This window comes from Entelurus aequoreus, linkage group LG05 (genome assembly GCF_033978785.1).
Source record: "Entelurus aequoreus isolate RoL-2023_Sb linkage group LG05, RoL_Eaeq_v1.1, whole genome shotgun sequence".
In the NCBI taxonomy this organism is placed as follows: Eukaryota; Metazoa; Chordata; class Actinopteri; order Syngnathiformes; family Syngnathidae; genus Entelurus; species Entelurus aequoreus.
Genome location: NC_084735.1, coordinates 74,218,620 through 74,234,139, shown reverse-complemented (window position 1 = coordinate 74,234,139; position 15,520 = coordinate 74,218,620). Strand labels below are relative to the sequence as shown.

General features: G+C 35.2%; 1 protein-coding gene across 1 annotated transcript; it reads left to right on the top strand.

The window, feature by feature from the left end:
• Nucleotides 1–11,475: 11,475 nt before the first annotated feature.
• Nucleotides 11,476–15,033, top strand: LOC133649838 (heart- and neural crest derivatives-expressed protein 1-like). Its single transcript, XM_062046514.1, has 2 exons — nt 11,476–12,179; nt 14,105–15,033. The coding sequence occupies exons 1-2, from the start codon at nt 11,703–11,705 to the stop codon at nt 14,198–14,200; spliced, it is 573 nt and encodes a 190-aa protein (XP_061902498.1). The 5' UTR covers nt 11,476–11,702; the 3' UTR covers nt 14,201–15,033.
• Nucleotides 15,034–15,520: the final 487 nt, after the last annotated feature.

Sequence of the window (15,520 nt, the reverse complement as noted above, 5' to 3'; positions counted from 1 at the left end):
TTACAGTAGGTTTAAAGCATCCCAAAACTTAGACTTGGACAAACTTTAATGATCCACAAGGGAAATTGTTCCACACAGCAGCTCAGTTACAAAGGATGGAAAGGATAATGAACACAAGGGTACAAGAAGAGGGCGAAAACAAAAGGTATAAAGTAGATTAAAAATGTACCATAGTAGCACTATAAAATATAACATATGTAATATTTACATATTATACATACAGTATATAATATATACTGATATATTATATTATATTTTTATATAATATATAACAAATCCCAGTTATCATGTACTATATTACAGTATATGTAACAGCTGCAGCAAAAAAAAAAGGGCAGCATAAAATAAAGGATATTTCTCAACCCCCGTAGTCTTTTTTGAGTAAGCATAAACAAAATACCCGTTTTTCAGTGAAAGCAACTTTTTGTACAAACTCTCTCTCTAAAAAAAAAAAAGTTTTTGGTCATTTTTAGTTTGTTAGGTTCAGTGGATTTTTCTTGAATTTTTTGAAGAAAACCCCCAAATTGGACTATCGGTGGCAATGTAGCAAAGCACTGGATCCGTGGTTCTCAAACTTTTACCACCTCAGAAAAAACACTTGGCTCTTCAAGTACCACCATAATGACCAACATTAAAATACAGTAGCGTAGTAGGCCTAAGTGTTCATTAAAAATGAGGCAGAGTTTTTATTTAACAAGTACATTTAATATTTTTGACCACTGTAAGGGTAAAAAATAACAGTAATACTGTGTTTGAACACTGTACCTAAATAATGAATCAAATACAATGATGGCACAAAAGTTAAAAGAACAATGTACTAAAATAAATATTGAAATTGTTTTTAAAGATTAAATAAAATGTACTTAAAAGTAAATAAAACTTAAATATGAAGTAAATAAATTACTGTACTTGATGTTGTCTACGACTTCCATTCAAAGCTGATTAACCTTTGATAACGGCTCCAGTCACTTCATTACAATAATTAAGTGATACTTTAGCGTACCACTAGATGGAGCCCATGTACCACTCATGCTACAGTTTGACAATCGCTGCACCAGACAACCCTCTGCCAAAAATGCTAAAGTTAGCAACACAAACACTGCAATTTGCAGACATTTAAAGGTTGCTTAGTTTGAGATGCTTACAGATTTTTTTATTTAAAAAAATAATAATTTCGAGTAAGTTCCCCCAAAAATGCCAGTTTTCCAGTAAAAAAAAAATCTTTTGAGTACAAAATTCCACTAAAATGTTCTGTGAGAGACTACTCTGTAACGTTACAATTTTATTGCGCTAATGATGCACAAAATTATGGCAATACACTTGACAAACATGGCTCAAATGTAATCATACAATTTGCCGTAAATAAGAATTTGTTTAGTTCAGGTGTCCAAAGTTTTTCGAGCAACTTTTGAAGAAAAAAAATTAAGCTTAAAAACAGACAATACCGTATTTTTCGGACTATAAGTCGCAGTTTTTTTCATAACCATGGGTGTGACATATACTCAGGAGCAACTTATGTGTGAAATTATTAACACATTACCGTAAAACAGTGGTCCCCAACCACCGGGCACCGATTGGTACCGGGCCGTGCAAGAAATTAAAAAAAAAATAAAAATGTATTTTTATTTTTTATTAAATCAACATAAAAAACACAATATATACATTGTATATCAATATAGATCAATACCGTCTGCAAGGATACAGTCCGTAAGCACACATGATTGTATTTCTTTATGAAAAAATTAAAATTAAAAAAAAAATTAAAAATGTTTTTTTTTAATTCCTCGTGGTCTCCTGCCGCCCTAGACACCTTCCTACTTTTTTGATTTTTTTGTTAGATTTTTACGTTTTTTTTGTTGTTTTATATTTTGACAATATGCTTTTTTTGCCCAACACAATTTGAGTTGCCCACTTTGGACACCCCTGGTTTAGGGGGTTAAGACATACATTCTTAAATAAACAAAAAGCCAGTTTGTAGGTACAAAACCCCACTAAAAAACACTGGGAAAAGGCTACATCCATTGTAAGGAGTAGTTTATAGCATCATGAGCGGCATGTCACGTTAGTTAGGCACAAAAACAGAGCGGTACATTTAACTTGGCAGAGCAGTTTCATAACATTACTCAAACATATTTTTTGAGTAAGTCCAACAAAATGACAAATGTCTAAAAATAGCCTTTCCTTTTTGTACAAAGTCCCAAAGACACGTCGCGGCTGGCTTGGGAACGTTTCGGGATCACCCGGGATGAGCTGGACAAAGTGGCTAGGGAGAGGGAAGTCTTAGGCTGCTGCCCCCGCGACCCAACCTTGTATAAGCGGAAGAAGATGGCTGGATGGATTTTTTTATGTTTTTTTAATCAATTAAGAATAGTTACAAATAAAAATTGTGATTAATTCGAAAATCTTTTATTATTATTTTTTACATCCCTATTAAAAACGTTACATTTTGTGTCCTTGACTGCCGCGGTTGAGTCGTCAATATCACAGATGTTGAGACAATGTTGAGATAAGCAGCGCTCATGTTGTAGCGACGATCTGTGCAGCATCAAGGAGTTTGATATTCCCTTTCCATAATATTGAATCTATTGTTACTTCTTAAAAGTTGACATGGAAAGCTCATATATTGCATGTGAAAAATAAGGTATTTAAAAGCGTATTTATTTTGAACAAGGTTAAATACAGTTTCCCGTATAATACAATGAAAATGTTATATTGCTCAATTATTCTACCTTATTTCAACTATTGTGCAGAAATATGGGGAAATACATACAGCATCACAGCAACATAATGCCTTTATTTCTTTCACAGAAAAGAGCAATTTGTATCATTTTTACAGTAGGATATAGAGACCACACAAATCCACTCTTCATTACGTCAGGATTATTAAAACTAAAAGACATTGTAGAATTGCATACTCTATTAGTGATGTTCAAAGCTAGAAATAAAGTTCTTCCAAAGGACTTACAAAAGTTATTTGTGTTCACGTCTGAAGATGAGAACCACAGAAGGCCGTATGATTTTAAACATCCAAGAGTGCGAACAAATTTGAAGCAAATGTGCTTGTCTGTTGCTGGTGTGAAAGCATGGAATTCTCTAGACAAAGACTTAAAAAGTGGCAAGAATATCTTTGAATTTAAAAAGAGTTACAAAAAGAGACAACTGGAATTATATCAAACTGATTTTTGATTTTGATTGAACGTGTCATTTTGCTAAAACAAAAATTAAAAGTATGCTGGAGTTGGGGTATTGGTGGAGGGAACAGTGATAAAGTCATCTAGAATAATTTGTGTTACAAAGGGGGCAGATAAATATAAGAATAGTGTTCTTCCATCTGCTCCTTTCTGATCATGGAAATGTATAAGAAACAAAAAAACAATGAAAGGTACTTTAAGGATACAATGTTATGCAGAGGTGTACTTATAACAACTTCATAGACAAATGATACTATTTATCCAATGTTTTCTGTATCCTGGGGGGGCGTAACAGAAAATAATTGAGAAGGACTGAATTACCGTATTTTTCGGAGTATACAGTAAATCGCTCCGGAGTATAAGTCGCACCGGCCGAAAATGCATAATAAAGAAGGAAAAAAAACATATATAAGTCGCACTGGAGTATAAGTCGCATTTTTTGGGGATATTTATTTGATAAAACCCAACACCAAGAATAGACATTTGAAAGGCAATTTAAAATAAAAAAAGAATAGTGAACAGGCTGAATAAGTGTACGTTATATGACGCATAAATAACCAAATGAGAACGTGCCTGGCATGTTAACGTAACATATTATGGTAAGAGTCATTCAAATAACTATAACATATAGAACATGCTATACGTTTACCAAACAATCTGTCACTCCTAATCGCTAAATCCCATGAAATCTTATACGTCTAGTCTCTTACGTGAATGAGCTAAGTAATATTATTTGATATTTTACGGTAATGTGTTAATGATTTCACACATAAGTCGCTCCTGAGTATAAGTCGCACCCGCGGCCAAACTATGAAAAAAACTGCGATTTATAGTCCGAAAAATACGGTACTGGAATTACAAAAGGTACAATACCAATTAATCAATAAACCTTACGAGCAAACAAACATTGTATCCCCATTTACCGCCCGTTCGCCACTCTTCTAAACTCCCCGTAGCTTTATTGGTTGTTCCTAAGCGGTCCGACAGCTCCTGTTGACCGAAGAAAAACGGCGCCACCAATAATCATCCCACGAGAAGTCTGAAAGTTTGCGACATTAGGAAAGATCTTCTCCTCTAAGGGAGCACCAGACGACCACCATGACGACATGACCCGCGTTTCCCAGAACGAGGAGGTAGCCGCCGCCGCCGCCATGTCTAATTGGACATATTGGATTGAATTAGCCTTTACGTGGCCCGGTGGCGACATACTGTAATAGTCGCCTCCCCCCCCCTCCTCCCTTGCCTAACTCGCACAATAAACCCCCGGGGGCTTGACCGCCTTTGAATCGAGGCCCCGAATATTTGTTTGGAAAGTGGAGGGTAAGCACTCTGAAGAGGAGGGAAGCGGCGTCCATTGAAAAATCGACACGATGACACAAACAATTAGGAGGGGACTTCATAACAGTGCCAAGATGGCTCCTCGTGGCCTATTTTGGTCAGCGGTTTGGAGCGAGGGGGGCGTGTGGGGTTGGAACTCTTTCAGCACCTCGGACTGATATCAAACCCAAAAAGATCAAGAGCGGTTCTGGTTTAAGTTTTTTGGGGGTTTTTTTTGGTTGTTGGAGAAAGTGACGTAATCGGACAAAGAATCAAAGATTTTCTTGGGGGAGCGAAGGGGGTGAAGGTGGTGTTGTCGAGGGTACGACCAGTGTTGTATTTCATCCCTGCGTAGTGGACGTCTTAATCAACAGTGTCAGGTTTGCTTTCTGGACGGCCTCATGGAGTAGCTCAGCGCCTGACAAACGAGGAACGGGGACCACGCTGCAGCGGCGGGGGACTTCGCTCCCCAAAAAAAAAAGCTAGAAAAAACTTGTCGAATTTGACACCGAGTGTGCTCGCGTCCGAGTGACCTGCAGATTTGACCCCAGTGTTTGATTCCGCTGCCGTTTTAACAGTTGCAGCAACAAGTAGGACATGTCGTGTGGAGGCAACATGACTTTCACTAACTTCATTAGGAGGTGATTATGGGGGAATTGTGGATATAAAGAACACCACCGGGGCAGATGGTGGAAAATAAAACACATTAAACCACCACGGAGTGATTTGTGTTGTTTTTTTCTTTGGCCGACTTACTCAGTTTAGAAGCTTGGATGCACTTTTTAGTGCCTGTTGTCACGCATGGAGATAATTAAACCTTTAGTAATTAAAGCAGCGTTATTTGTTTTTAAGAACAGCAGCAAGGTGCTATATATGAAGAATGGCTTTGGCGTGTTAAATTAATGGTGCATTAAAGTGAAAGCAGCACTTGTGGAGCTTGTTAGTACAAGTGCAGTCAAGCACAGCTGTGCATTTCATGTTTCATTTTCATTTCATGAGGGGCGCTTTGAGCAGAATATTCACGTTTTGAATAAAAAATCACCCCCCACCCCAAAAAAGACGATTTAAAGTGGTGTCACAATAAAAACATGCAGTAAAAACATGTTGTATATGTTTTGGACTCTCATTGACTCTTAACTATATGATGTTTTGTTTATGTATCATTTTATGTATTTGTTTTTGTATGTTGTCACAGTTAAGTAGTAAAAAGAATTACATTTATATAAAATTTAAAAAAAGGAACTTATTAAATTGTATATGTTGACTATTTCTTCTGTTTGTGTTTAAAATTGTAAAATTGTTTTTAATAATCACGTTTTGGGGGGTAAAACAAGTCTTTATACTATATGTTTTGTTTATGTATCTTTTGTTTTGTATGTATTTGTTTTTGTGAGTAGTACAAACAATTACATTTAAAAATAATACTTCATTAAAGTGTATATGTTGGCTATTTATGCTGTTTTATATTCATGTTTTAAATTATGTATTTTTATTTTAAATATTCACGTTTTGGGGGTAAAACATAAGACAAAAATAAAGATTTAACTGGGTGTTGTCCCAGTAATGAAACAGTAAAACTAGGGATGTCCGATAATATCGGCATGCCGATATTATCGGACATCCCTATTATCGGCCGATAAATGCGTTAAAATGTAATATCGGAAATTATCGGTATCGTTTTTTTTATTATCTGTATCGTTTTTAAAAAAAAAATTATTATTAAAACAACATAAAAAACACAAGATACACTTACAATTAGTGCACCAACCCAAAAAACCTCCCTCCCCCCATTTCTTTCTGTTATCAATATTCTGGTTCCTACATTATATATCAATATATATCAATACAGTCTGCAAGGGATACAGTCCGTAAGCACACATGATTGTGCGTGCTGCTGGTCCACTAATAGTACTAACCTTTAACAGTTAATTTTACTCATTTTCATTAATTACTAGTTTCTATGTAACTGTTTTTATATTGTTTTACTTTCTTTTTTATTCAAGAAAATGTTTTTAATTGAGTTATCTTATTTTATTATTATTTTTTAAAAAGTACCTTATCTTCACCATACCTGGTTCTCCAAATTAGGCATAATAATGTGTTAAGTCCACGACTGCATATATCGGTTGATATCGGTATCGGTTGATATCGGCATCGGTAATTAAAGAGTTGGACAATATCGGATATCGGCAAAAAGCCATTATCGGACATCCCTAAGTAAAACAACTTTTTATATATTTTTTTGATTGTACACGTTGACTCTTTATACCATCTGATGTTTTGTTTTATGTATCATGTATTTGTGTGTTGTCACAAGTAGTAAAAACACTTAAATTATTTGAGGAAATTACTTGATTGTGTATATTGACTATTTATGCTATTTTGTTTATGTATCAACTGTATGTTTTTGTTCAAATATTATAGATATGTGTGTGCGTATATATATATATATATATATATATATATATATATATATATATATATATATATATATATATGTGTATAAATGTATGTATGTATAAAATATGCGTGTGTATGTATAAGTAAATATGTATGTATACACGCACACACACACACACACACACACATTTTTGCAATTTTTGACGTTTTGGGGAAAAAAGGCAAAACAAAAGGAATAACTAATGTGGTGTTGTCACAATAAAGTAGCACAACTGGTATAAGACCATGTTACATATGTATTTTATTGTATTGAATATGTATATTTATATATATTTTTTTTTAATCAAGTTATTGGCCAAGTCTTGAACATAACTGAGTTAATGTACTTTGTTTTTACTTATTTAAAAATATTTAACTAATATTATAAGGCTTTTATAACAGAGAGTCACATGCATGCCTTATTAAAACATGGCAAAGTTTAATTATTAGGAAAACCCTTCAGAATGACGCAATGCACTTGCTTCCACTACAATAATATATACATAAAAGTTAAATGTATTAAATCTGCGCCTAATTTCGACATCGGGTGTAATGTGTGCACTGCGCATGTGTTTATGACAAAACGCGTGTAAAACATGTAAACAAGAGTTGAAGCGCAGTTCTTCTGCAGGCCAACAGACAGTATATACATTATAAAAATAGTGACAGATGATTATTTTAAGGATAAAAAAACGTGTCTGGGACGCTGCGACCCGCGGCAAAGTGGCGCAGTGTAAACACAGCACGGCGTCTGCAGTGCTTTTATGGAATATACGTGCATGCATAACTCTGCTGGGGCTGATTTATGGCGGTATTTAGATAAAGCTCGGCCCCTAAATGGTTTCAAAATAGCGTCAGGGTCACGCAATGTAATGGGATAATGTTTTTTAGGTGGACGGAGATAAGGCGGGGAGCTGGAATTAATGCTGATAATGTTCAAAGACACTCTGTCAGAGTCCAATATTGTATTGTTGTTGTCATTAATGAGCACGTACGGCTACAGAAAGTGCAGTTAAATAGTTTAGTGCTATAATAAATGGCTGATATGTAGACACAAATGATCAACATTTTTAAATTTTTAAAAAGGTGCAAATAATAATAATAATATATAATATAATAAATAATAATAAAAAATTCCCTTGTGGATCAATAAAGTCTAAGTTTGTCTAAATCAGGGGTCCCCAAACATTTTGACTCGGGAGCCGCAATGGGTAAAAAAATGTGGCCAGGGGCCGGCTGTGTGCAGGGGCGCCGAAAAGGGGGGGTAAAGGAGACGGATTCTAGGGGCCCCATGATGGAGGGAGGCCCAGAGAGGCCCCTAATGATGATGAAATTATAATAAAGAAAAAATAATGACACTAAGTTATTAACTAACATATAATCACACATGTTTTATTTTCCATGTCCTGGTAACAATACATGCATCAAAAAATGTTGCCGCTGTGTTGGGGGCCCTGTAAAGATTCTTTTCATGGGGCCCAAAATCCCTAGCGGCGCCCCTGGCTGTGTGTGTGTGTATATATATATATATATATATATATATATATATATATATATATATATATATATATATATATATATATATATATATATATATATATATATATATATATATATACATATATATATATACATATATATATATATATATATATATATATATATATATATATATATATATATATATATATATATATATATATATATATATATATATATATGTATGTATGTATGTGTATATGTATGTATGTATGTGTGTATGTATGTATGTATATATATATATATATATATATATATATATATATATATATATATATATATATATATATATATATATTTCCCGGGCGCGGCGCCGCTGCTGCCCACTGCTCCCCAAGGGGATGGGACAAATGCAGAGGACAAATTTCACCACACCTAGTGTGTGTGTGTGACAATCATTGGTACTTTAATCTAAATCTTAATCTTTAATATATATATATATATATATATATATATATATATATATATATATATATATATATATATATATATATATATATATATATATATATATATATATATATATATATATAATGGATTAGAAAGGACAGAAAAAAATACAATTTTTTTTTTTTTTACTTAGGTATGTGTAATACTGTAAATGTGCTTTTATTGAACTCCTTCCCCACGCAGTTCTTTATTTTGGCCGCTAGTCGGCAGTGTTTACTTTTTGCATCTTATATTGAGTAAGTGCTATATAATTAGGGATGTCCGATAATGGCTTTTTGCCGATATCCGATATTCCAATATTGACCAAACCCTTAATTACCGATACCGATATCAACCGATACCAATATGTACAGTCGTGGAATTAACACATTGTTATGCCTAATTTGGACAACCAGGTATGGTGAAGATAAGGTCCTTTTTAAAAAAAAAAAAGATAAATAAATTAAAAACATTTTCTTGAATAAAAAAGAAAGTAAAACAATATAAAAACAGTTACATAGAAACTAGTAATTAATGGAAATTAGTCAAATTAACTGTTAAAGGTTAGTACTATTAGTGGACCAGCTGCACGCACAATCATGTGTGCTTACGGACTGTATCCCTTGCAGACTGTATTGATATATATTGATATATAATGTAGGAACCAGAATATTAATAACAGAAAGAAACAACCCTTTTGTGTGAATGAGTGTAAATGGGGGAGGGAGGTTTTTTGGGTTGGTGTACAATTGTAAGTGTATTTTGTGTTTTTTTATGTTGATTTAATAAAAAAAAACTAAAAAAAACGATACCGATAATTTCCGATATTACATTCTCAAGCATTTATCGGCATCTCTATTTATAATGATAGTGTGTATTGCTTAAAAAAGTTCAACTTTGACTTTCACTGCCTCAGGGTATCTGCAGGGTCTTAAAAAGTCTAAAAAAAAAGTCTTAAATGCAATCATTTGAATTGAAGGCCTTAAAATGTCTAAAATGATCCTAAAATCTCATACAAGGTCTTAAATATGATTTTGAAAGGTCGTAAAAATCGATTGAGGTTACTTATATTTAAAACATGCATACATTTCAGTCTTTGGCCCTGCGATGAGGTGGCGACTTGTCCAGGGTGTCCCCCGCCTATACCGCCCGAATGCAGCTGAAATAGGCTTCAGCACCCCCCCACGACCCCAAAAGGGACAAGCGGTAGAAAATGGATGGATGGAAACTTGGTTTCCCACGGCCCGGATTTTGGACACCGGCGGGCTGGATCCGGCCCGTGGGCCGTAGTTTCGAGACCTTGGTCTAAATAGTATTATATATTGACTATACTGTAATAATATTGGTGTTAAAAGTGTAACTTTTGAATCAAAGGGCAACAAGTCCACTTCATTATTATTATAATGTATATTATGATGTATATTTTTATGTATAAATTAATTTATGCTGCCGTGCATAAATCAATTATTATTTTGTTGTTTTTTTCTGTGTGTAAACATATTTTGACACTTTCCATAACCTACAGGAAGGGAGGAGCTGACCTGCACGCAGGTGCCATTTTAAGCCCTTCGCATATTCCAAAAATGTAATGACTTGATTATTAACATGAACTTTTATTAGATTTTACACTATAATAACACATAATCCGTGTTTTCTTCAAGTAGTTTAGCATTGACCTTTTTAGGATGGACAAAAGTGGTACCTTTTTTGTGTAGTAATTGATTATTATGACCAATATCGATGGAATAACCATACGGATCAAATATAATATATGGCGCGTTTGGGAGAGTGGCAGTGCCAGCAACCTGAGGGTTCCTGGTTCGATCCCCAGCTTCTACCAACCTAGTCACGTCCGTTGTGTCCTTGAGCAAGACACTGCACCCTTGCTCCTGATGGGTCGTGGTTAGGGCCTTGCATGGCCATCAGTGTGTGAATGTGTGTGTGAATGGGTGAATGTGGAAATAGTGTCAAAGCGCTTTGAGTACTTTGAAGGTAGAAAAGCGCTATACAAGTATATAACCCATTTTACCATAACCCATTTTAAGTGCTGACCTGCACGCAGGTGCCATGTTCAGCCCTTTGCATATTCCAAAAATTTAATGACTTGATTATTAACATGAACTATTATTAGATTCTACACTATAGTAGCACATAATCCGTGTTTTCTTCAAGTAGTTATAGCATTGATCTTTTTAGCATGGACAAAAGTGGTCCCTATTTTGTGTGATAATTGATTATTATGACCAATATTGATGGAATAACCACACGAATCAAATATAAAGTCTGCCAAAAAAAAAGTCCTAAATCATTTTTTATTCAGATTTTTATCAAAAGTCTAATGTCAAAAGCAAGGTGCAGGTTGAACCCCCATTTTTTTGTGCGTAAAAGCAGTGCGTAAAAGCCCGGCCTCCACGCTGCAGCTTCCACTTGAGTCCCAAATACGCGCGACTCCTCCCACCCCAAAGGCGCACTCTCCCTCCCCATTGGTTGCCTCCGCACCAGGCTGACGCGCAACATGATATAAACCTGGGGGCCCTCGCACCTTCGCCGGGGTCAAATTTCTCGGGCTAATCGCTGCAGGATCGCCAAGAAAAAGTGGAGCTCAAGCGACATTTTTTGGGGGGGGATTTATGAACTTTTGGTTTGCGTGTGTTTTCAAATTAGAGATGTAAAAAGGGTATTCAAGTTGGATAAATACCTGAGTGAGTGGTGAATGACTTCCGCTGGCCGTGCGTCCTCCACCCAGCGACACCCACGGAGAGCGGCAGCAGCATCAGCCCGGCCGACATGAACCTGATCGGGGGCTACCAGCACCACCACCACCTCATGCACGAACCTTTCCCGTTCGTGCAGCGCTGCCACCAGGACGCGCCTTACTTCCAGAGCTGGGTGCTCAACCACGGCGAGGTGCCGCCGGACTTCCAGATCCAGGCTCCCTACGCGGCCGGGGAGCTGGCGCCGGCCGCGGCGCACGATGCCCGCCTGGAGAGCCTCCAGGCGGGGATGGCGAAGCGGCGAGCGTCGGGGCCCAAGAAGGAGCGCCGGAGGACGGAGAGCATCAACACGGCGTTCGCCGAGCTGCGGGAGTGTATCCCCAACGTACCGGCGGACACCAAACTGTCCAAAATAAAAACGTTACGCTTGGCCACAAGTTACATCGCCTACCTGATGGACGTCCTGGCCAAGGACTCTGGAGAGACTGAGGGCTTTAAGGCCGAAATTAAGAAATTTGAGAACCGGGATCTGAAAAGGAAGAGAGAGCTGGTAAGTTAGGACGTTTGTAAGATCCACATGTTAAAAAAAAGCATTGCTTTTTTCGATTAATAACTTTTTAAGTGAGGGTCTTCCTTAAATTAGCAGATTTTTAAAGGAAGTCTGGCGTTACAATTGACGGTGTTCATTAATTAGCAGAATTATAAAGGACGTCTGGTATTACATGGTAGTGGTCCTTAAATTAGCAGATTTTTAAAGGAACTCTGGTATTACAATTGACGGTGTTCTATAATAGCAGATATATTAAGGACGTCTGGTGTTACATGTTAGTGTTCCTTAAATTAGCAGATTTTTAAAGGAAGTCTGGCATTACAATGGACGGTGTTCTATAATAGCAGTTTTATTAAGGACGTCTGGTATTACATGTTAGTGTTCCTTAAATTAGCAGATTTTTAAAGGAAGTCTGGCATTTCCATTGACGGTGTTAATTAATTAGCAGTATTATAAAGGACGTCTGGTATTACATGGTAATGTTCCTTAAATTAGCAGATTTTTAAAGGAAGTCTGGCATTACAATGGGCGGGGTTCTATAATAGCAGATGTATTAAGGACGTCTGGTATTACATAGTAGTGTTCCTTAAATTAGCAGATTTTTAAAGGAAGCCTGGCATTACCATTGACTGTGTTCATTAATTAGCAGAATTATAAATAACTTCTGGTATTACATGGTAGTGTTCCTTAAATTAGCAGATTTTTAAAGGAAGTCTGGCATTACCATTGACTGTGTTCATTAATTAGCAGAATTATAAAGAACTTTTGGTATTACATGGTAGTGTTCCTTAAATTAGCAGATTTTTAAAGGAGGTCTGGCATTACCATTGACTGTGTTCATTAATTAGCAGAATTATAAAGAACTTCTGGTATTACATGGTAGTGTTCCTTAAATTAGCAGATTTTTAAAGGAAGTCTGGCATTACCATTGACTGTGTTCATTAATTAGCAGAATTACAAAGGACGTCTGGTATTATATGGTAGTGTTTCTTAAATTAGCAGATTTTTAAAGGAAGTCTGGCATTACAATGGACGGTGTTCTATAATAGCAGATGTATTAAGGACGTCTGGTATTACATGGTAGTGTTCCTTAAATTAGCAGATTTTTAAAGGAAATCTGGCATTACAATTGACGGTGTTAATTAATTAGCAGAATTATAAAGGACGTCTGGTATTACATGGTAGTGTTCCTTAAATTAGCAGATTTTTAAAGGAAGTCTGGCGTTACAATTGACGGTGTTCTATAATAGCAGATGTATTAAGGACCTCTGGTATTACATGGTAGTGGTCTTTAAATTAGCAGATTTTTAAAGGAAGTTCCGTGTTACAACTGACGTGTTCTATAATTGGCAGATGTATTCCTTAATCATTAGGAAATTTATAAAGAACTTGATCAAATGTTACAAACATTTTTCAGCAAGTCTTCAACAAGATTATTTAAATTTACCGTTGCTACAAAATTCCAATTCAGACTGCAATGCATTTATGGAAACTAATAAAACTGTGGATGTTGTTTTATTTTTTAGTAAACTTTATTTTAATTTGTAATATATATTTACAGTATAAAGCGAGACTGTAACTTAAACTGTTTAATTGTTTTAAAAAAAATGAAATTTGTGTAGTTTCATTCCAAAAAAAAAAAAGAAAAACACCAATTTCCACTAAGATGTCAAAATTAGTTAATAAAAAATAGTCTTATAATTTTGATATTTTCGTGCATGTTCTTTACTTTTTCCCCCTATACTATACGCTAAACTAATAACATAATGCAATTGTAAGATAAATTAATTTATGTAAAATAAAAATAATTTCTTGCATATAACATTTGATAGAACGTTTGCGGCCGTGCAGGTAAAAAAATGTTTATTTTGTCAGTAAAAAAAATCACGTGGGACTATGATTGTGGTTTTTGGTGTTTTCCACAGAATGAAGGCCCACAGGACTCCTTCGGTGCCGAGAAGAAGGTAAAGGGCAGGACCGGGTGGCCACAGCAAGTTTGGGCTCTGGAGCTCAACCAATAACGTAAAAAACCCAAAAACAGACAAAACCACTTGACTGTACGCGAACGCATCATCTGTTGGATCCCGCAGAAAAAAGTAAAGACAAAAGACTTTTTCCCTCTTCTTCTGGTGTTTATTAAATGTATAATATTTATCCCCTCCATGTTGTCGTCTTGGTGTCGCAAACATCCATTGCAAAAACTATATTTGACACTAAGTTTAAATTATGGAATAAAGTGGCGTGGAAGTGCATCAGTATATGTTGTAAAATGAGAAATTTAAATTATTTTTTTCCAGGTGCAGATTTTGTTTGTTGTTGCTTTTGCATTTTTGTTAATGCTGCATCACATTTTACTGTATTTTTTTTGCAAAATAATTTGATGCTTTTCTTGATTTTTTTATTATTATCCAATGGTTACAAAATTTGTGTTGGAACGAAAACTTTGTTTCATAAGTCAGGAACGACTGGTTATTGATTTTAAAGGTAAATGCAAAATATATTATGGCAAATCTGGGTCAAAGTTCATTAACCAAATAGCAGTAATTTAATTGACCATAATAAACATTGACTTTTTGTGTGAAGCCATATTGAGGCATAAACATATATTTTTAGCGGCTGAACAAATGTTAAATATGTGTAATAATATGTTCTTTGTTGTTGACTCAATCTACCTCAAAGCTTATATCCTGAAGACACATGAGAATGTCCCACTTGACGCACAGCAGCCTTTCACTCCAAAAAGGGCAAACGCAGAAACAAAAACATTTCATTAAATGGTTTATTATGTTAAATGTGGATGAAATGTACATTAGATGTGAAGCTATTATATAGAGGTCCGTAAATAAATGAATTATTTTAAGGCACCAAGGTTGTGTTTAAGTGTCTTGTTGTGAAACTCGGAACGTTTCAGATGTCAATATTTTAGGGATAAAAAAAACCATATAATATCGATACACCATTGCTGATTAGTTGGTTTATGATGTATAAATATGTGTGGTGAAATATAATTTGAATCGTGATTCACTCAACTATGTTTAAAAAAAAAAAAAAAAAAAAAATAAGTCAGTGAAGTTATTTGCATAAAACTACTGACTTTAGAATTAAAAAACTTCATTTTCAAACCATCTCTTTTTAAGTATACTTTGAAATTATGTCCAAATATTCCATTTTAAAATGAGTTTTTATAATGTATTTGTCAGGTCGAACATGTGTGCTGACCTCTAGTGGCGATTAGCATTTAGCACTGCAATTAAAAACAGGTAAGTAAAAATCTAAATATATTTTTATAGGCTTGTAAAAAAATATATCTGAGTAAGCAGATTTTTAAATAAACGCCAGTC

Excerpts from the sequence above, each read along its gene's own strand:
- LOC133649838 (XM_062046514.1), top strand. The coding sequence starts at position 11,703 with ATGAACCTGATCGGGGGCTACCAGCACCACCACCACCTCATGCACGAA. Across the intron at positions 12,180-14,104 it reads TGAAAAGGAAGAGAGAGCTG|AATGAAGGCCCACAGGACTC; the intron begins GTAAGTTAGGAC and ends TGTTTTCCACAG.